Raw genomic sequence first — 18,147 nt, 5'->3', positions numbered from 1 at the left:
GGAGGGGGGGGTAAGAAATCAACCAAAGGACTTGTATGCATGCATATAAGCATAACCAATGGACATAAGACACTGGGGGGTAGGGGAAGCCGGGGGATTGTCAAGGGCGGGGAAAAAAAAAAAGGAGACATATGTAATACTCTTTGTAATAATTTAAGCAATAAAAAAATAAATAAATGAAAAAAAAAAAAAAAAATAAAAATAAAAAATGATTTCTCCCTTCTATTGAGCAAGACTGCCACTTCAGTTTCTTTTCTCTTTATATTATTTGTTTCAAACTGCCCTTGGGATTTTCAAAATGCCCTTGGGTCATTTTAGAAACATGTGAGGAAAGAGACAGAAGTCAAAGGGTTTCAGATCTGGTGACCATACCTTGTTTCCTAAGTTCTTGTATAAAGTCAAGACTCAGCAAAGTTTCAGGGAAAAATTGGAAAGCACAGTTGATCATGATGTTATTAGGTTGTCCTCTAGTTGGGTGCATAGTCTCTCTAGGGGTCATAGGCTGGTTTCTAAAAATTAACATTAATTTCTTTTCTGATTATAATAATAATGTGGGTTTATGTAGAGAAAATTCTAAACCAACCGCAGAACAAATGAAAAAGAATAACTTTAAAAAAATAATGTTGGCTGGTTGTATGGATCTTCAGAATATCTTTGGGCCAGTTTTCAGAACAGAAACAACTAAATATAGCCTTGGGAGATGTTGGTATTATGTTTTATTTAGAAGTATTAACAGATACAAAATTGAGCTCATTGGCTTTCTAGTATGTGTGTTGGCTTTGTAATGTAACATCATGGCTAGGCTGAGCTACATTTCCAGAATTCCTTTTTCTGTATGTTTCCGGGTAGTATGGAACACAAGGGAGCTTCTTGTGGGAGATTTGGGTAGAAGTAAAGTAGCAGCCATTGTGTAGCTCTCACATGATGACATTTATCAAGTGCTTCACGTCATTAATATGAGGGAGCTACCAGCTTTGGCTTCTCTGACTCTTGGGCCAGGTATGTAATTAATTTTGTGCTGAAGGGCTCAGCTTCTGCAGAAAGGTCACAGGCAACAAGAACTAAAATGGCTTTCCGTCTGTTTTGTGGCTACAACTCATGCTTGTAGTTTCCATCTTGTTCTTGCTCTCCCCATCTTATATACATATTCCCTTCCCTACTGCCTACTCTTCATAGATGTCAAGTTCTAGCATCAGATATGAAGACAACAGCTTTACAGAGACTGCTTAACCAGTTTCCACAGTTGTATAAGATCAAATCCCTTTGACAAATGTGTGTGTGTGTGTGTGTGTGTGTGTGTGTCTAGTGATTCTTATTCTGTGATTGAACCCTGACTTATACAGTATGAAATAGAAAAGTTCTGAAGCAATTAGAGCAAATAGTCTATAACCACACTGTTCAATACAGTAGCTACATGTGGCTATTTAAATTTAAATTAAAGTTAAATAAAATTTAAAATTCAGTTCCTCAGTCACTTTTCAAGTGCTCAACAGCACTTGAGCCACATGTGGTTGGTGGCTACTGTATTGGGCAGTATAGATATCTAACACTTCCACTATGACAAAAAAATGTATATTAGACAGTGATGGTCTCTAGTGATAATGGCTAGTATTTCCTGAATGTTTACAATGTCTCAGATGCATTATAGGCATCTGTTTTACATGCATTAACTCATTTAATCTGCATATAACTACGAGAGAGGTACTGCTACTTTATAATAAAGAAACTGAAGCACAATGACCTTGTTACAGAGTTACATGCCATACTGTGAAGGTCCCAGTGGCCTAGGTTGGCACAAAGGGAGTAGGTGGCTCTGGTGGAGGCTCCTGCTCTCAAATGACTCTCTTCTGATTGGATAATGAACATCTCAGCAGTGACCATAATGGACTGTTTCTTAGATTGTATAAACTTGGTTTCTTATATGATCTCAAAAAAGAAGACATGCCTCCCTCGCCCCCTTCCAACAGCACAATGAGATGTACCAACAACCCTGGTGAAAAAGGGTCACTCTCAAATTTATTAGTTAAGGTAAAGCAAGTTGCTGCAATAAATAAATCTGAAATCTCAGGGGCTTAAAAAAGTAGAAGTTTATTTTCCATGTGTAAAGTGCAATCAACAGCCTAGAGTGGAAGGCAGGGTAAGGCAGAGAGAGGGGTATCCGCTCCATACAGTCATTCAGGGACCCAGATTGACAGAGGCCCTGCCATCTTCAATATGAAGATTCCAAGTTTGCTCTGGAGAGCAACATGAAACAGGCAAACTAATTGCAAAGAAGGCTGAGAAATGTAGTCTTTACATGTGCTGAAGAAAAAAAATTTTGGTGAGCTTCCACATCAGATTTAATTTGAATGCTGTGGAGTAATTAATACCCATTAAACCAATGATGGCACAAAATTAATGCTAAAATCATTCTTCCCACCTACTGTTTTCTCTCTTGTTTTTTGTCATGACATTGACAAGGTCAAAAGTCAGGTAATCAGTGTGAATCAGAGAAGTCTTTTGCCACTTTGAGAGTAAATATAAATACCCCCTTCTTTTTGACTCACCTCCCAGGTTTTGTTTTCAACAAACATCCATATAATGGTTTTGTCATGAACCTCAAGAGTAGGACTCCCACATGATGAACCAGTTTTATAAAGAGATACATACTAGTAAAATGTGCTCCCAGGTTCGATTCCGGTCAAGGGCATGTACCTTGGTTGCGGGCACATACCCAGTAGGGAGTGTGCAGGAGGCAGCTGATCGATGTTTCTCTCTCATCGATGTTTCTAACTCTCTATCCCTCTCCCTTCCTCTCTGTAAAAAATCAATAAAATATATTAAAAAAAAGAGTAGGACTCCCACATGATGAACCAGTTTTATAAATAGATACATACTAGTAAAATGTGCTACAAAAGGCTGGGATTATGTATAGTTATGCTGCATCCTACTTAGTTAGAAATGTAATATTTCTGAGTTGCCTCTATTTTGAAGCCTAATCTTTGCTGTAGCACTTCTGGGTATAAGAACCTTAACAGGCCCTTAGGCCTTTGTAATGTTTGTGACTCCTGTCCTGATGTCTTCTCCTTATATGTATTTATCTTGTCATGAGCCTTGAAAGTCTGATCTGGGATTCCTCACTTTAAATAACATCTAATTATTGACTTGGTAATCTTTTTCATATGAATAAAATGCCCATGTTCATTTATTTCCAATGGATGAGTGAGTATACCTCCTTAAACAAGCTTTAAATGTTATTAAGTGACTGGGTTCTTGAGAGAGACCAACTTGGGTTTAAATCCTGGCTCTGCCTTGAGTAAGTTTCTAACATTTCTCTGCTTATATGACTTCATCTGTAAAATGAGGTTGATTACTTTTAATATAATTACATTACATTTATAAAGTATTTTATCACAGTTCCAACAATAAGTTACAATGATAATTAATTCAGACTATATGATTTTGTGTCCCTGGATAAAGTTTACATTTATGTAATAAACTGGGTGATTTTTTTCCTTAATGTAAACAATGTAAAGGGCATCAAGTAAAAAAGATGGTTACTTTTCAAGATTTGCATGTATATGATTTCCATTCTGACTATAAAACATTCTTATCTATTCACTAATGCTTGATTGGTGAGGATATCTATTATAAAACTGTTTATCTAATTTAAGTTTTGATAGCTTAGGACCATAGGAAGGCCTCTTAGAAAGACCATGGAGTTCCATTTCTTCACATTACATATCAGGAAACTAAGTTCATATAAATCCATTTCTAAGAGACTTGAAGATGACCTGGTACAATACTGTAAATCTAGAAAACTGGCAAAGGTAGTCCCTTGTACTACATTTCATTATTTCAAAAATTATTTACCCACAATAGAGAGCATGAAAAATTTAGAGTGTGATGTTTGCTTTGTTTGAAATTACACCCATACTGTTTTCCTGCTGCTGATTACACACACACTGGATACAGTTATATATGTCTTTGCTCAACACATAAATGGGAAAATTTTTACTTAAATCACTTGAAAGTTAGTATCTTCTAGGACTTGGAGTTCACTAGAAGAAAAGAATTACAAAATAGGCCATAGGTATGAAAAAGACTAAATACAAAGCTAGTCTACAAGTAAGGAAACAAGCTCAGAAACGTGAAGGGATTTGCCCAAAATTTAGTTGTTTTTTTCCAATTTCTGAAGGCCTACTATATGCCAGACACTGGCTTATGGCAGGAAATAAAACAAAGCTCCTGGCCTCAAATAGAGTTTTTATCCTGGTAATTTTGTACAATCCACTTGAAAGTCTTAAAATTCTACTTTGAAAAAATCCTATAACTGAAAATTCTTCAATAATTCAAACTCATGTCCCCCTGCCTATACATCAAAACCCAGAATTTGTTAGACTTAATGTGAATTCAATTCAGTATAAAACAAATCATGTTTTATAGTAGGAACAAGGCAATAAAAGGCTATATAGTTGAAATGCAACACAGCTCTGTGTTCAGTTCTTGTTTATTCAATTAATCAGATAATTGCTTATAATTATAAGCAATTCTAATTTATTCACTAAAGCAAGACTATTGTCCATTTTATATTCTTAATTTCTCTCTTCTTAGAATTTAAAAAATACTATCCTATATCAAATGCCATAGTAACAAGAGAGTAACTTTTACTTTATGCTGTGTGAGTTCCTGAAAGAAAAGAAGAGGAAAGGATAAAGGTCATATAGAATACTGATACTGAAAACTAGCATAATTACCACAGACATCATTACAAAAGCATCCTCAATTTATCTTGATAGTTTTTTACAGCACTGTGATCTTATAAGAACACAAGACTTCTTGCCAAGAGCAATGTATTTCATGTTATTTCCTTAAAGATGTACCCACATCAAGGTACATTTCAACAGTTGTGTTCTCTTGGAACATCAACTTATTCTAATAGATTACCTTAGGTACTCAATGTCCTCTCCAGAGATCTATCCTCACCTGCAGGGTTCAAGGGTATCCAATGCCAAAGGCTGTGTCCATTGGGCACCATGGTCTAGTTTCTCAGAATCCTACCATAGCCTGGGGTCCCCCTCTTATTGACCCAGGCATAAACTTTCAGTACGTCACATCCTCCATGTGGCTCTTGGTCTAAGTTGTCCACACCATCATCTTCGCAGCTCTGTCCCTGTCTCTGGCTCTCAACAAACCTAGCCACTAGGGACATGAGGACAATTTAGAGTCCCTACCCTGCCACACAAGAGATAAGAAAGACTTAAAGAGAATACCATTTCCAGCCTTCTCTCTGCCTAAATACACCATGCCACCATTTCTCATCTCTATCATTGCCCTGTGTTGATATACAGGATCCTGTGAGGAGTTCTCACCAGTTTTAAGTAGAAAATGGGACACAATGCCCTGTGCTTCAGTACCTCAATCTATCTAGAGCATCTATTATTCCTTGTCACCACTTCTACCTGCCAAAAGGATCAGGGCCCAACAGAAGTGGCCTCATGCCTATGTGTGGGGCGTGAGATTTTGGGGGGTGCAAGATTGGCTGAGGATAAGATTAATGCCATGGTATTTATAACCTCATCTTTATTGATACAGAATTGAGAGAGAAAGGGACCAGCACTGGGTTTAGTATTGGAGGACAAAGTCAAACAAGACAGGTGTCCTGCTGCCAAATGGGAGGGGCGTTGAGGAGATGGGTAGAAAAAAAAATGAAAGGAATTAAGAAGTACAAATTGCCAGTTATAAAAAATAGGGGGAGCTATCATCAACAAATCAACAAACAACAAGTGTTGGAGAGGATGTGGAGAAAAAGGAACCCTTTTGCACTGCTGGTGGGAATGCAGACTGGTGCAGCCACTGTGGAGAACAGTATGGAGCTTCCTCAAAAAACTAAAAGTGGAACGCCCATTTGACCCAGTGATTCCACTTCTAGGAATATATCCCAAGAAATCAGAAACACCAATCAGAAAGGATATGTGCACCCCTATGTTCATAGCAGCACAATTCACCATAGCTAAGATTTGGAAACAGCCTAAGTGCCCATCAGCAGATGAGTGGATTAAAAAACTGTGGTATATCTACACAATGGAATACTATGCTGCGGTAAAAAAGAAGGAACTCTTGCCTTTTGCAACAGCATGGATGGAACTGGAGAGCATTATGCTAAGTGAAATAAGCCAGTCAGAGAAAGATAAATACCACATGATCTCACTCATTTGTGGAATATAGAGAACAACATAGACTGATGAACAGGGACAGATCCAAAGACAGAGAAACAGTGATCAGACTATTAATCCCCAGAGGAAAAGTAGGGGAGGGTGGGGGTAAGGGGCAGAGATCAACCAAAGGACTTGTATGCATGCATATAAGCCAAACCAATGGACATGGACAACAGGGGGGTGAGAGCATGAGTGGGGGGGGGAAGGGGGTTAATGGGGGGTGATGAGGACACATTTGTAATACCTTAACTAATAAAGAATTTAAAGATAAAAAATAGGGGGATTAAAGTACAGCATAGGATATATGTCAATAATATTGTAAAAACTGTGTATGGTGCTAGGTGGGTACTAGAAATATCAGGGGCATCACTTCCTAAGATATATAAATGTCTAATTACTGTTGTATACCTGAAATTAATTTAATACTATATGTCAACTGTAATTGGAAAATAATTTTTTAAAAGATAGGTGTCCTGCCCTGACCAGTTTGGCTCAGTGGATAAAGCGTCGGCCTGCGGACTGGAGGGTCCCGGGTTTGATTCCGGTCAGGGGCGTGTGCCTTGGTTGCGGGCACATCCCCAGTAGGGGGCGTGCAGGGGGCAGCTGGTCTATGTTTCTCTCTCATCGATGTTTCTAGCTCTCTGTCCCTCTCCCTTCCTCTCTGTGAAAAATCAATAAAATATATTTTTTTAAAAAGATAGGTGTCCTGCCTTTTAAGAGCATATACTCTACCTCCTACAGCTCTAACATGTGCTGCATGAGGAAAAACCAAGACTTAGATGGACAAAGCATGAGAGGGTAAGAGGAAACAAGACAGTGAGGCCTTGAAGAATGGGGAATTATAGAGGAATCTATTACTGGAAATGCCTGCAGCACAGAACAGCACAGAAAGATCTAGGTCCAGCCCAGAGAAAGAGTATGTTGGGGATTATAGCTTATGAGATCACCAAATTGGCTCAAATTTGTAATTGTTTCCAAATGGGGAAGACAATTCTGCAAGAATGAAATTATGACTATCTTCCACTATTATGTCATCTCACCCTCTGGAAAATAGTTGTACCTAAAAGAAGACCTCCTTCAAGGACTTTAAAAAAATAAAAGAAAAAGAAAAAGAAAGAAAGAAAAAAAGAAAGGCATTGGCATGGTCTGGGAGAGCTAGAGGCTAAATATAAGTATAGTTACCTGCCCATTTGGGCTTCTGATAAATCAAGAATGACTCCTTTAAACAACACTAAATCACACAACTGGAAGTACTAAATTCTAAGGATTCTCTCTGTTGGCCAGTGGCCTAATAAGAGAGGGTCAGACCTATGTCTCCTTGCTGTCAAAAGCTACTGAGTCATCTCTCAGGCTTCCAGTGTAAAGCTACTGTGTTTGCAGTGCAGATTCCCCAGAGCCAGGGGGAATGGCTGCTCTCCGGCGGCTTACCCCAGGCTCCCTCTTCATCTTCTCCTCATGCCTTAGTGACATGTTCATTCAGTCTTCAGACACTTACTGAGCAGCCTGGTATAGTATAAAGAGTACAGGCTACAGATTCCGATTGGGTATCCTCCAAGATGTGTGACTCTGGGCAAATGACCTCTTCTCTTTGATGCTCAGTTTCTTCATCAGCAAACTGAGACTAAAAATATCTACCATGAAGAGTTTTTATGAAGATTAAAAGTTTTTATCTACCATTAAGAGTTTTTATGAGATGATGTACATAAAGTACCTAAAAGGGCCTGGCCTTGAACAGGCCCTCAGTGCTCATTAATTTTCCTCCCATTAGTTTCCCACCCACCTCATCAAACCTCCATTCTCCCTTCTCACCTGACACTAACAATGCACTGAAAAGACTCATGATGCTAAGGAAGTACATAATGACATGATACAAAGTGACAAGTATAAAAAGATATGGATGGGGGGAAAGGAGCACTGGGGAGAGAGATTTAATTCTTCTGAAGAGGTCGGGGCAGGTTTTATAGAGGTAGTAATAGTTGGCTGGACCTTGGAAAATGAGTGTTTCCAAATGGGGATGACCTCAGGTATCAGAGGGAGTAAGTAGGGATAAGAGATAAGAAAGGAAGTAAAGTGAATAATGGGTACATTAATGAGCAGGTTTCTACTGTGGGCAACTGGGGCACACCTCACCTTGCCCCACCAGGAAGCTGGCATAGATAAACACCAACTCCCATCTCTCACTGTTGTGGGTGTTAACTCCCTGGTACTTCTGGCTTTTTCCATGCATAGGCAAAGCATGGTCCCATGGGCACAGATCATTCTCAGTCAGAGAGACATAGCAGCCATCAGCATACACAGGTTCTGTCTATAGGTGACCTCTGGGGTGGTCCAGGGGATATGGACAGGGCACCAATAGCACTAGCTATTGTTGGCATGACATTTAACTAGATGAATCCAAAGATTTGGCCAAAGGCTATAAGCCAGAGTCCTATAGCACTGACTCACATTTCAGGACTTAATTTTACTTTGTGTTGTTCTCGTGTGTCATAATTATGTACCTTCAACTGTCATGTAAATTCCCTGGAGTCAGAGATGATGTTCTCTCAGCAGCTGGTAATTCTGGGCACATAGCAGGCCCTCATTACTGCACAACGAATGTAGAAGCAGTAGGTCGGTCCCCTAGATCTTCATCAAAGACCAGACCTAAGCCGTTCTGAACTGAAGAGAACCTGCCTCAGTTCAAAGCTGTTCAGGGAGATGGTGTCTGTGAGCCATCTGGATGATCCAATCTAGCATTCAGTGATTCTCACAATTATGGATTCTCCCATTATTGTTAATCTATAGGTGCATTACCACCAAGCTACTGAGCCCAGTATAGCAGAGAGTTTAAGATAGTGCAGTACTTAAATACATAAAGATTGGGTCATATGGCCTGAGTTTGAATCGCAGCTCTGCAACTGAAATGATTAATCTAGGGCAACCTGCTTACCTTCTCTGTGCCTCAGTTTCCTCATCTATAAAATGGAGCTAATAATAGTGCCTACTTCAAAGGGTTATTGAGTGAGCTTTAAATGAGTTAGCCTTTTATAAGGGCTCAGAAGAATGGCGGGGACATGGTAAGTGATATCAAGGTGATTATTAAATAATGAACTCTTAGTGGGAGTTCTGAAAGACAATAATAAACTTCTATTTAGCCCTTTCTAGATCCCTAAACACTTAATTCAGAAAAAAACATTGCATATACAATGTTATATGCTAATTGTATGTCAAAAGCTGGAGGGGGGGAAGAAAAATGTCTTCATGGGGCTTTCTTTTTTTAAGCATAGAGAGTCTTACAAGAACCCATTGGGGGAGCTCACAGTTACCCCAATTCTGAAGAATAAGAAATAGAGGTTCTGGTGGTCTAGTGGCAAATCAAAATTATGCAAATAGCAGGTGGACGACATGGGGAAGGCTCTAACCCTAAAACTCACCACCTTTCTACTATATCATGCTGTCAGCAGTAATATTTTAACCAATTCTTCACTTTGGGAATTCATCAACATCACTTGGAGGGCTGATTAAAACACAGACTTCTGGGCCCCACCACCAGAGTTTCCAATTCAGCAGGTCTAGAATGAGCCTGACAATCAGCACTTTTAAAAAGCTCCAAGGTGATGCTGATATTACTTGTCTGGGGCCACACTTTGGGAACCACTGCTTTCAGAAATCAATTCATATGACAATCAGAGCAAGAAATTCAGCTCTGGCTGGTGGCTCACATGTTTGGAGCATAGTCCCATACACCAAAAAGTTGCAGGTTCAATTCCCAGTCAGGGCACATGCCCAGGTTGTGGGGCGCCTACAGGAGGCAACCAATTAATGTTTCTCTCTTATATTGGTCTCTTCCCCCCCTCTCTCTCTCAAGAGAGAGGGAGGGGGGAGGAAGGAAGGAAAGGAAGGAAGGAAGGAAGGAAGGAAGGGAGGGAGGGAGGGAGGGAGGGAGGGAGGGAGGAAGGAAGGAAGGAAGGAAGGAAGGAAGGAAGAAAGAAAGAAAGAAAGAAAGAAAGAAAGAAAGAAAGAAAGAAAGAAAGAAAGAAAGAAAGAAACAAAGAAAGAAACAAAGAAAGAAAGAAAACATTCAGCAGTCTTAAGCATCCAGTTAGGTTTTCCCTACTCAGGTTTGTTTCAAAGCTATGCACTTTCTGGTTTACCTGCCCCGTTTCACCATTTTTAAATAAACTTTTCCAAAAAGACTTATTTCTACCAAGCAGCTTTCATTTTGATGATTTCCCCCTGCTGTTCCACTTTCATTCCTCATCTAACCCTGTGGTGGAAAAAGCACTGAAACATAAGACGGAAGATCTAGTATCTTGTCTGGCTCCACCACTTCCTAACCCATGATGCCCTGGGGACATTTACTCATCAGTAAAGTAGGGATATTTGATTTTTGCTCTGCCGATCCCACAGCAAGATGATATATGGGAGCATAGTTGACATGAATGTCACATGGCCACACCAGAATTTGTATCCCATGATTGATATCTGGAGGAGTTTGCTCTCCCTACTTCTGCCAGTTGTATAGGCAGCAGTTCTCAAAGTGTAATCTCTGAACCAACATTGCCTGGGAGCTTGTTAGAAATGTCAATTCTCAGGTCCCACCCCAGCACTACTACATTAGAAAGCCCTGGGAAAGGGCCCAGAAATCTGTGTTTTAACAAGCTCTCAAGGTGATTCTCATGCACAGTCCCTGGTTTTGTGATTTTGAGCACAAAATTCAGAGGTAGGTACAAATCCTTGCTTAGACACTTCTTTGAGCAAGTTACTTATCTCTCTGAGCCTCAGTTTCTTGATCTAAGAAATGTGGCTAAGACTAGACTCTCCCTTTCATAGAATTGGTTGAGAAGCTTAAGAGAGTGAATGTATGTAAAGCACATAGGAACCTGGCACATTGTAAGCAGTCAGTGCAAGTTTAGCTCTTATCATTTTTTAAATAAACTATTGCGGCTTCTTGACAACATGCCCCAGTGTCTACTTTTTGAAGGACTGCCAATTGTGTTTTACCCTGTTGGGAAGTTCTCCACTGATTTTGTGTGCACGTATGTGTGTTGTGTGTATGTTTTATTTATGCTATTGTTGTTCGGTCCTAGTAGATATTTGCTTTAGCCAATGAAGACTCCTTGGTCCTGCTACTTTTCTGAATAAGAAATGTATTTCTCTGTTTGTCCTTAATGTTTTTTTAAATAACATTCCTAGGGAGTGTTCTTTACATTTGCATCACACTGTATTATTTTGGCAGTTGTACCCATAGATACTGCAGCCCCAGGATTTCTAGCCTTATTACTGCCTTCCTCAGATACCTTTTCTCCTTGTTTCATAATCTTCTGAAGATCCTGTTTTCTGAAATACATGCTGCTTCATTTGGCTGATTCTCTACCTCTCTTAAATTTCCATGCAGAAGTGTCTTCAAATAGATACTTAAAAAAACAATTAAATACCAGAAACAGACCCTCACATATGTGGTCATTTGATATTTTATAAGGGTGCCCATATCATTCAATGGGGAAAAGACAGTCTTTTCAACAAATGGTGCTGGGAAAACTGGATATACGCATGCTAAAGAATGAAGTTGGACCCTTACATTACACCATATACACAAAATGAACTCAAAGTAGATTAAAGGATCTACATAAGAGCTAAAACATTAAACTCTTAGAAGAAAACATAGGGGGAAATCATGACATTGGACTTGGCTATGATTTCTTAGATATGACAGCAAAAGCACAGGCAACAAAGTAAAAATAGATAAATTGGGCTTCATTAAAATTAAAAACTTTTGTGCAAGAGAAGACACTATTAAGAGAGTGAAAAGACAACCCACAGAATAGGAGAAAATATTTGTAAATCAGAGATCTGATAAAGAATTAATATCCAGAATATATACAGAACTCCTAAAACTCAACAACAAAAAACCCCCAACAACCCAATTAAAAAATGGGCCAAGGATGTGAAGAAATTCCTCCAAAAGAGATATACAAATGGTTAATAAGCATATGAAAGATGATCAACATTACCAATCATTAAGGAAATGCAAGTCAAAACCACAATGATATACCATTTCACACCCATTATCAAAACAACAGAAAATAACAAGTGATGGTGAAGATATAGAGAAACTGGAATCCTTGTGCCTTGCTGGTAGGAATGTAAAATGGTGCAGCCACTGCAAAACAGTTTGGCAGATCCTCAAAAAGTAAAACAGAACTACCAAATAACCCAGCAATTTCTCTCTCTATATACGTATATCCAAAAGAATTGAAAGCAGGGACTAAAACAGATACTTGTACACCAATGTTCAAGGTATTATTTACAATAGCTAAAGGTGGAAACAATCCAAATGTCCATCAACAATGAATGGGTAAACAAAATGTGGAGTATTATTCAGCCTTTAAAAAGAATGAAATTTTGATATATGCTACAATATGGATGAACATCAGAAACATTATACTAAGTTAAATAAGTCAGACACAAAAGAACAAATATTGTATGATTCCACTAATATGGCAAATTCATAGCAACAGAAAGAATAGAGGTTATCAGAGACTGGGGGGAGGGGGAATGGGAAGTTATTGTTTAATGGGTATAGAGTTTCTATTTGAGATGATGAAAATGTTCTGGAAATGAACAGTGGTTATGTGTGCACAAAATTGCAAATATATTTAATGCCAGTGATTTGTATACTTTAAAGTTTTTAAAATGGTAAGTTTTATGTTATGTTTATTTTACCACAGTAAGAAATTCTTAAATAAACACACACATGCATACACACCAATGAAGGAAAACAAGTATCTTACCTTCCAGGGATGTAGCCAAAACAACATGAAGATGAATGACAAGGAATATCTTGAACATCAGTAAAAGTTCTTCAGGTCTGCCAACATGGCCACACTGCCCGCCAGAGAAAAACATCCTAGAATAAAATAAGGGGAAAATATATCATCACATCTTGCTATAATCATAACAGAGCAATACCAAAAGGTCACTTCCTCAACCAAGGCAAACTGCAATCCTGCTTCCTTTAAATAACTATAGTTCCAAATCATTGGCAATGCCAGGTGGCCACTGGCTACAAAAAAGCAAAACCTATGTTTATTAGGGGAGGACCATCCAATGGGATATTATATTATGTTAAAAATGACAAGTAAGGTTGTCCATGTGGATTTATGGAAATCATCAACACATGCAAAATATCAAGAAGAAATTAAAAACACAAAATACTGCATATATAGGGTGTCCCCCAAAAATGTATATACACACTTTATTTTTTCAAATATATTTTATTGGTTTCAGTGAGGAATGGAGAGAGAAAGGGAGAAACATCAATGATGAGAGAGAATCATTGATTAGTTGCCTCCTGCATGCCCCACCCTGGAGATCGAGCCTGCAACCAGGGCATATGCCCTAATGGGTAATTGAACCGTGATCTCCTGGTTCACAGGTTGCCGCTCAATCACTGAGCAACGCTGGCTGGACTGTATACACACACTTTAAATTATTATAAAGGCAGTGTTTATTAAAATGCATTTCATTTTCAAAATTGAGCTATAAGCTGGTAAAGTGTGTATACATTTTTTGGGACACCTGTGTAATTATTACCAAAAAAAAGCTAGTTAAAAACTATGCTAAGAATTATAAGGGATCACAGAATCTTACAAATAATCTACTCCTGTTTATATCTTAGATTATAAAAGGATGGGTACATTGCATTTCCTCTTAATTACATATTAGTTCATTATTATTGCTTCCATTTTTAGTAGTCAAGAGGACAGTCAATATTTTTTAAAAAGTAAAGTTTACATCAGAACTGAATCTAAAAACCTCATTTACCAGTCATTTATTCATTCATTCAACAGATATTTATTGAAGGCCAACATTCATCAGATGAGATGTGAGGTCTGAATAGGAATTAACTAGATGAGATACATGTGATGGAGGTAGGACAGGGGCTTAGAGGAGCTAGGCACACAGAATTAGAATTGCAAATGCTGAGTCTGTGTCTGTTCCTCTCACAGCAGGAGGCAATGACAGCCCAATGAGGCGGCTTCCTCTGTGTGACCACAGGGGAAGTGGCTGGGACAGTCCAGGCTGTGTGTTCTCAACTGGTAGAGCTCCAGGCCACAGGTCACCCATGAACCCTGCCAACTCTGCCTTCTACCAAATTAAGATAGAGTGTGTGTGCAGCGGTGAAGACTAAAGAGAGGAGTTCACAAGTCCTGGCCACTCAATGCCTGAGTGACATTGGACAGGTTATGTTCAATGGCCAAGACTCCCCATTTAGCAAATTGTAATAAGAGCACAAACCTACCTGATAGTGTTGTTGTGTTAAGTAAACAAGAGATCTTTGCATAATGGCTGGTACCGTGAAGGCACTATAAATGCTAGCTGTACTCTTCACTCATTCAGTCAAATAATATCTATTTTGAACCTAGTATGTACAGGGTCAGAGAGTTCAGGGATTATAGGGTTGAGGGCATAGAAAGATTGGGATAAATCACAAATTCTTAGTCTCAAAGAAAAGTGGGCAATTTTTAAGAATCCTATAATTTATAGCCATCACCAGTACCAGGGTGGTGATACTTTACTGGTCTCAGACCAGGAGGTAAATCCTTCTTCCAAAGAGGGCTTACGTTTTTTAAATCAATAAATTGTTTCATATTAATCTCTCTATATAAAAACCTAATATGCAAATTGTCCCCTTGAGAGTTTGACCAGGAGACCGGGAGTTCAATCGCTCGCTATGACGTGCACTGACCACCAGGGGGTGGTGCAGAATGAAGGAAGGCCCCGGCTAGCAGCAGGAAGGCCCCAATCAGCCATGATCACCGGCCTGGCCTAGGGACCCTACCCATGCAAGAATTTCATGCACCAGGCCTCTAGTATATTAATAATACACTACATTAATATATTGTAAACTGCCTGCGGTTTGTTGTTCCTCTTCAGCACTTTTATCTTCTCTCTCTTCATAATGGCATATTATTGATCCTCCCAAATGAGTCACTCAAAAGAGAATGCAATATAGTTGTGCAAAAATGTAGCAGTGTCTCTCTGGAGGAAAATGTAAGTGTCTGCTACAGCTACACACAATATTGATGAATCTTAGACATAAAAGAATGCACATTGTACATGATTCCATTCATATGAAGAATAAAAGCAGGCAAAACTAATTGATGGAGTAGGAAGTTGGAAGAGTAGTTATCCTTGGAAGAGGGAGGGGGTGTAATAATTAGGAGTGGGCACAAGGGGGCTTCTGTTACATGAATGTGTTCAGTCCCTGAAATTCACTGAATTGTACACCTATAGGTAAATCATAAAAAGCTTCATTTAAAATTAAAAAATTAATTTATATCTTATTTCTTAACTCAGTTCCCCTGAGAATTTGTTGAGAAAGAGAGAGAGACATCGATGTGAGAAAGAACATTGATCATTGCCTTCTGTACTTGCCCTGACCAGGGATCAAACCCACAATCTAGGTATGTGCCCTGATGGGGAATCAAACCCGAAACTTTTCAGTATATGGGCCAACACTCGAATGAACTGAGCTACACTAGCCAGGGCTGCAAACATATTCTTGAGTTTTGCCAACTCCTAGGGTAGGACCTAAGTGGCATATAAAATATTGTCAGTTAAATTAGTCATGGTACACAGTGACTAGTTATTATGGGCTAAAGCTTGGGCCTCTGATCAAAATAAACCATGCCTTTCATTGAAGAGAGCTTGTACTCCACTCTCAAATGAGGGCAGGAAATGCCAGGATGAAGGGTGATTCCAGCCATCATCCTGAAAAGAGAATAAGGATCACGAAGAGCGTAGTACAGCCCGGCCGGCATGGCTCAGTGGTTGAGCATCAACCTATGAAACAGGAGGTCACAGTTCGATTCCCAGTCAGGGCACATGCTCAGGTCGCAGGCTCAATCCCCAGTGTGGGTCATGCAGGAGGCAGCAAATCAATGATGCTCTTTCATCATTGATGATTCTATCTCTCTCTCCCTCTCCCTTTCTCTCTGAAATCAATAAAAATATATTAAAAGAAAGAGCTTAGTACAGACCAGGCATCATTGAAAAGACTGCTTTCAGTTGTTAAGCCTGAAATATGTTTTCTCAAAGCTGAATATATACTTCATAATCAGAGAAGTGTTATGGTATTTGAAGTAATATAGCTCCTATTGCCTTTTGCATAAACTAGAGAACATCCTGTTAGGTCATAAGGTCCCTAGGATCTTTGATCAAAGAGAGAAATCTGTGGCTTTTTAAACTCTTACTCATTATACATTTAAGACATTTTAATCTTTTCAGCTGGAACTTTTCTTCATCTTCTGGTGCAAGTTGGATTAACTTAATGCTGTCTAGGTAATCAATAAAAATGATTTGAATAGTTACTGGTTCTTAGCAAATTTTTAAGGTGGTAAGGATGGCTGGTGAGATTGTATCAATTACGGAAAAAACTATTTGCTAGCATTTAAATAGTGAAATCTAGACCTTGACACTAGACAACTTCTCATTAAAGATTATCCCAAAATTATCTTGGTCCAGGGCCCCCTTTTATGGTTGTGGACTCTTATGTAAGTGGCAACTTCTAGGATTGTAGAGTGCACAAGCTACATGACTGTATGCCATGGCCCTGCTTGTAACATTCTAAGAAATTGTTCTAGATCTCTTCAATTTTATTTTAAATAGTATCACTATCATATTTTAAAAATCTGTATCATATGTGTAAGCTTGAATGGCAATGAATGATAAATCTATCTTTAGATATAGAATAAAGAATAAGATTAAAAGGGGGAAATAATTTAATACCATTGTAGGACAGGTCTGGGTGAGATTTACTCTCTGTTACCTCTAGTCAACTGGCATACTTTGATTATACCATGGCTGCTGTGATGAATGCAATAATCAATATTTTTACTTGAATAATAAGACAGATGATAATTGTTCCCTAAGTTTTCTAAAAAATCTTTATGCCTTTGAGATATTTACATTGAGTCTTAAGTGCTGGCTAGCAAGACTAGCACAAGGGGAAATTAAAAAGGGAGATAACTGAAGGGGTTCTCAGTACAGGTAAAGCAAGAACTAAAAGGTGAAAAAGCAATTAATTTGGATCATTCAACTGTCAAGAAGTCAGAGAAATTCAGGGTTGTTTTGGATTTTTTTAGAGTCTTCAGTCTCATTACTTTTTTAAAAGAATCAGGAAACTTAGTAAAAGCATAATTAAATTTTGATTGAGCTCTTAAGACCCTGATACAGCAAATATCTCAGAAAAAAAATGTCTTCAGTGTTCCAGGAATATGTTAGGTTAAATTATTTTGACCAAACCTTCTGCTAAAGACAATAAAAAAGCATTTTCTTAAACATATCAAAGACTTGACAAGATAGAAAAGAATCACCAGGCCAAAGATGAAGCCAAAGCAGGAACTCAGAAGGGTAATATATGCAAAGGAGCTGCTTTTGCCTGAGGGTATGAATCTACTGAAGCAAACTTGAGCTCCAGATATGAAATACAAAAGAAACGTTCAAAGACAAGAAGAAAAGTTTAGCATATACTTAAATAAAATTCAGAGGAGAGGATAGGGCAGAGCCAATGTTTGAAATGATAATAACTGAATGACCCCAAACTAGTGAAAAGCACCTACCCACAGATTCAGGAAGCCCAAATAGTCTTTACAATAAATCAAAGAGATCTACAGCTAGACACAAAACAGTGAAATTGAAAAAAAAGCAAAGACAAAGAGAAAATCTTGAAAGTAGCCAGAGAAAACAAGACAGTTAATCTTCAAAGGATTGAATGTTAGACAGACATCTGTTTTCTCAGAAGCAACAGTGGAAGCCAGAAAATAAACAAAATTGTTACCTTGTTCATTGCCTTCAAATCTTTACTGAAATAAATCCTAAAGGATATATTCAGGCAAAAGTTGTAAGATATGAGATGCAACAAGGAATAAAGAACAAAGAAAGCAGTTAGTATGTGACCAGGCCC

At 38.5% G+C, this 18,147-nt stretch overlaps 1 protein-coding gene across 1 annotated transcript in view; it reads right to left on the bottom strand.

Annotated features, from left to right (window-relative positions):
• ADGRG2 (adhesion G protein-coupled receptor G2) overlaps positions 1-18,147 on the bottom strand; it is a 112,416-nt gene that overhangs the window by 58,383 nt on the left and 35,886 nt on the right. The window contains exon 3 of the mRNA XM_023753686.1: positions 12,971-13,086. Within this exon, the coding sequence (XP_023609454.1) occupies positions 12,971-13,085 (115 nt within the window). The 5' untranslated portion in view covers position 13,086. The remainder of the gene's footprint in view (positions 1-12,970; positions 13,087-18,147) is intronic.

Source organism: Myotis lucifugus, unplaced genomic scaffold (assembly GCF_000147115.1).
Source record: "Myotis lucifugus unplaced genomic scaffold, Myoluc2.0 scaffold_49, whole genome shotgun sequence".
In the NCBI taxonomy this organism is placed as follows: Eukaryota; Metazoa; Chordata; class Mammalia; order Chiroptera; family Vespertilionidae; genus Myotis; species Myotis lucifugus.
Note: the sequence above shows the minus strand (reverse complement) of the source record. Positions and strands in the feature narration are given on the sequence as shown.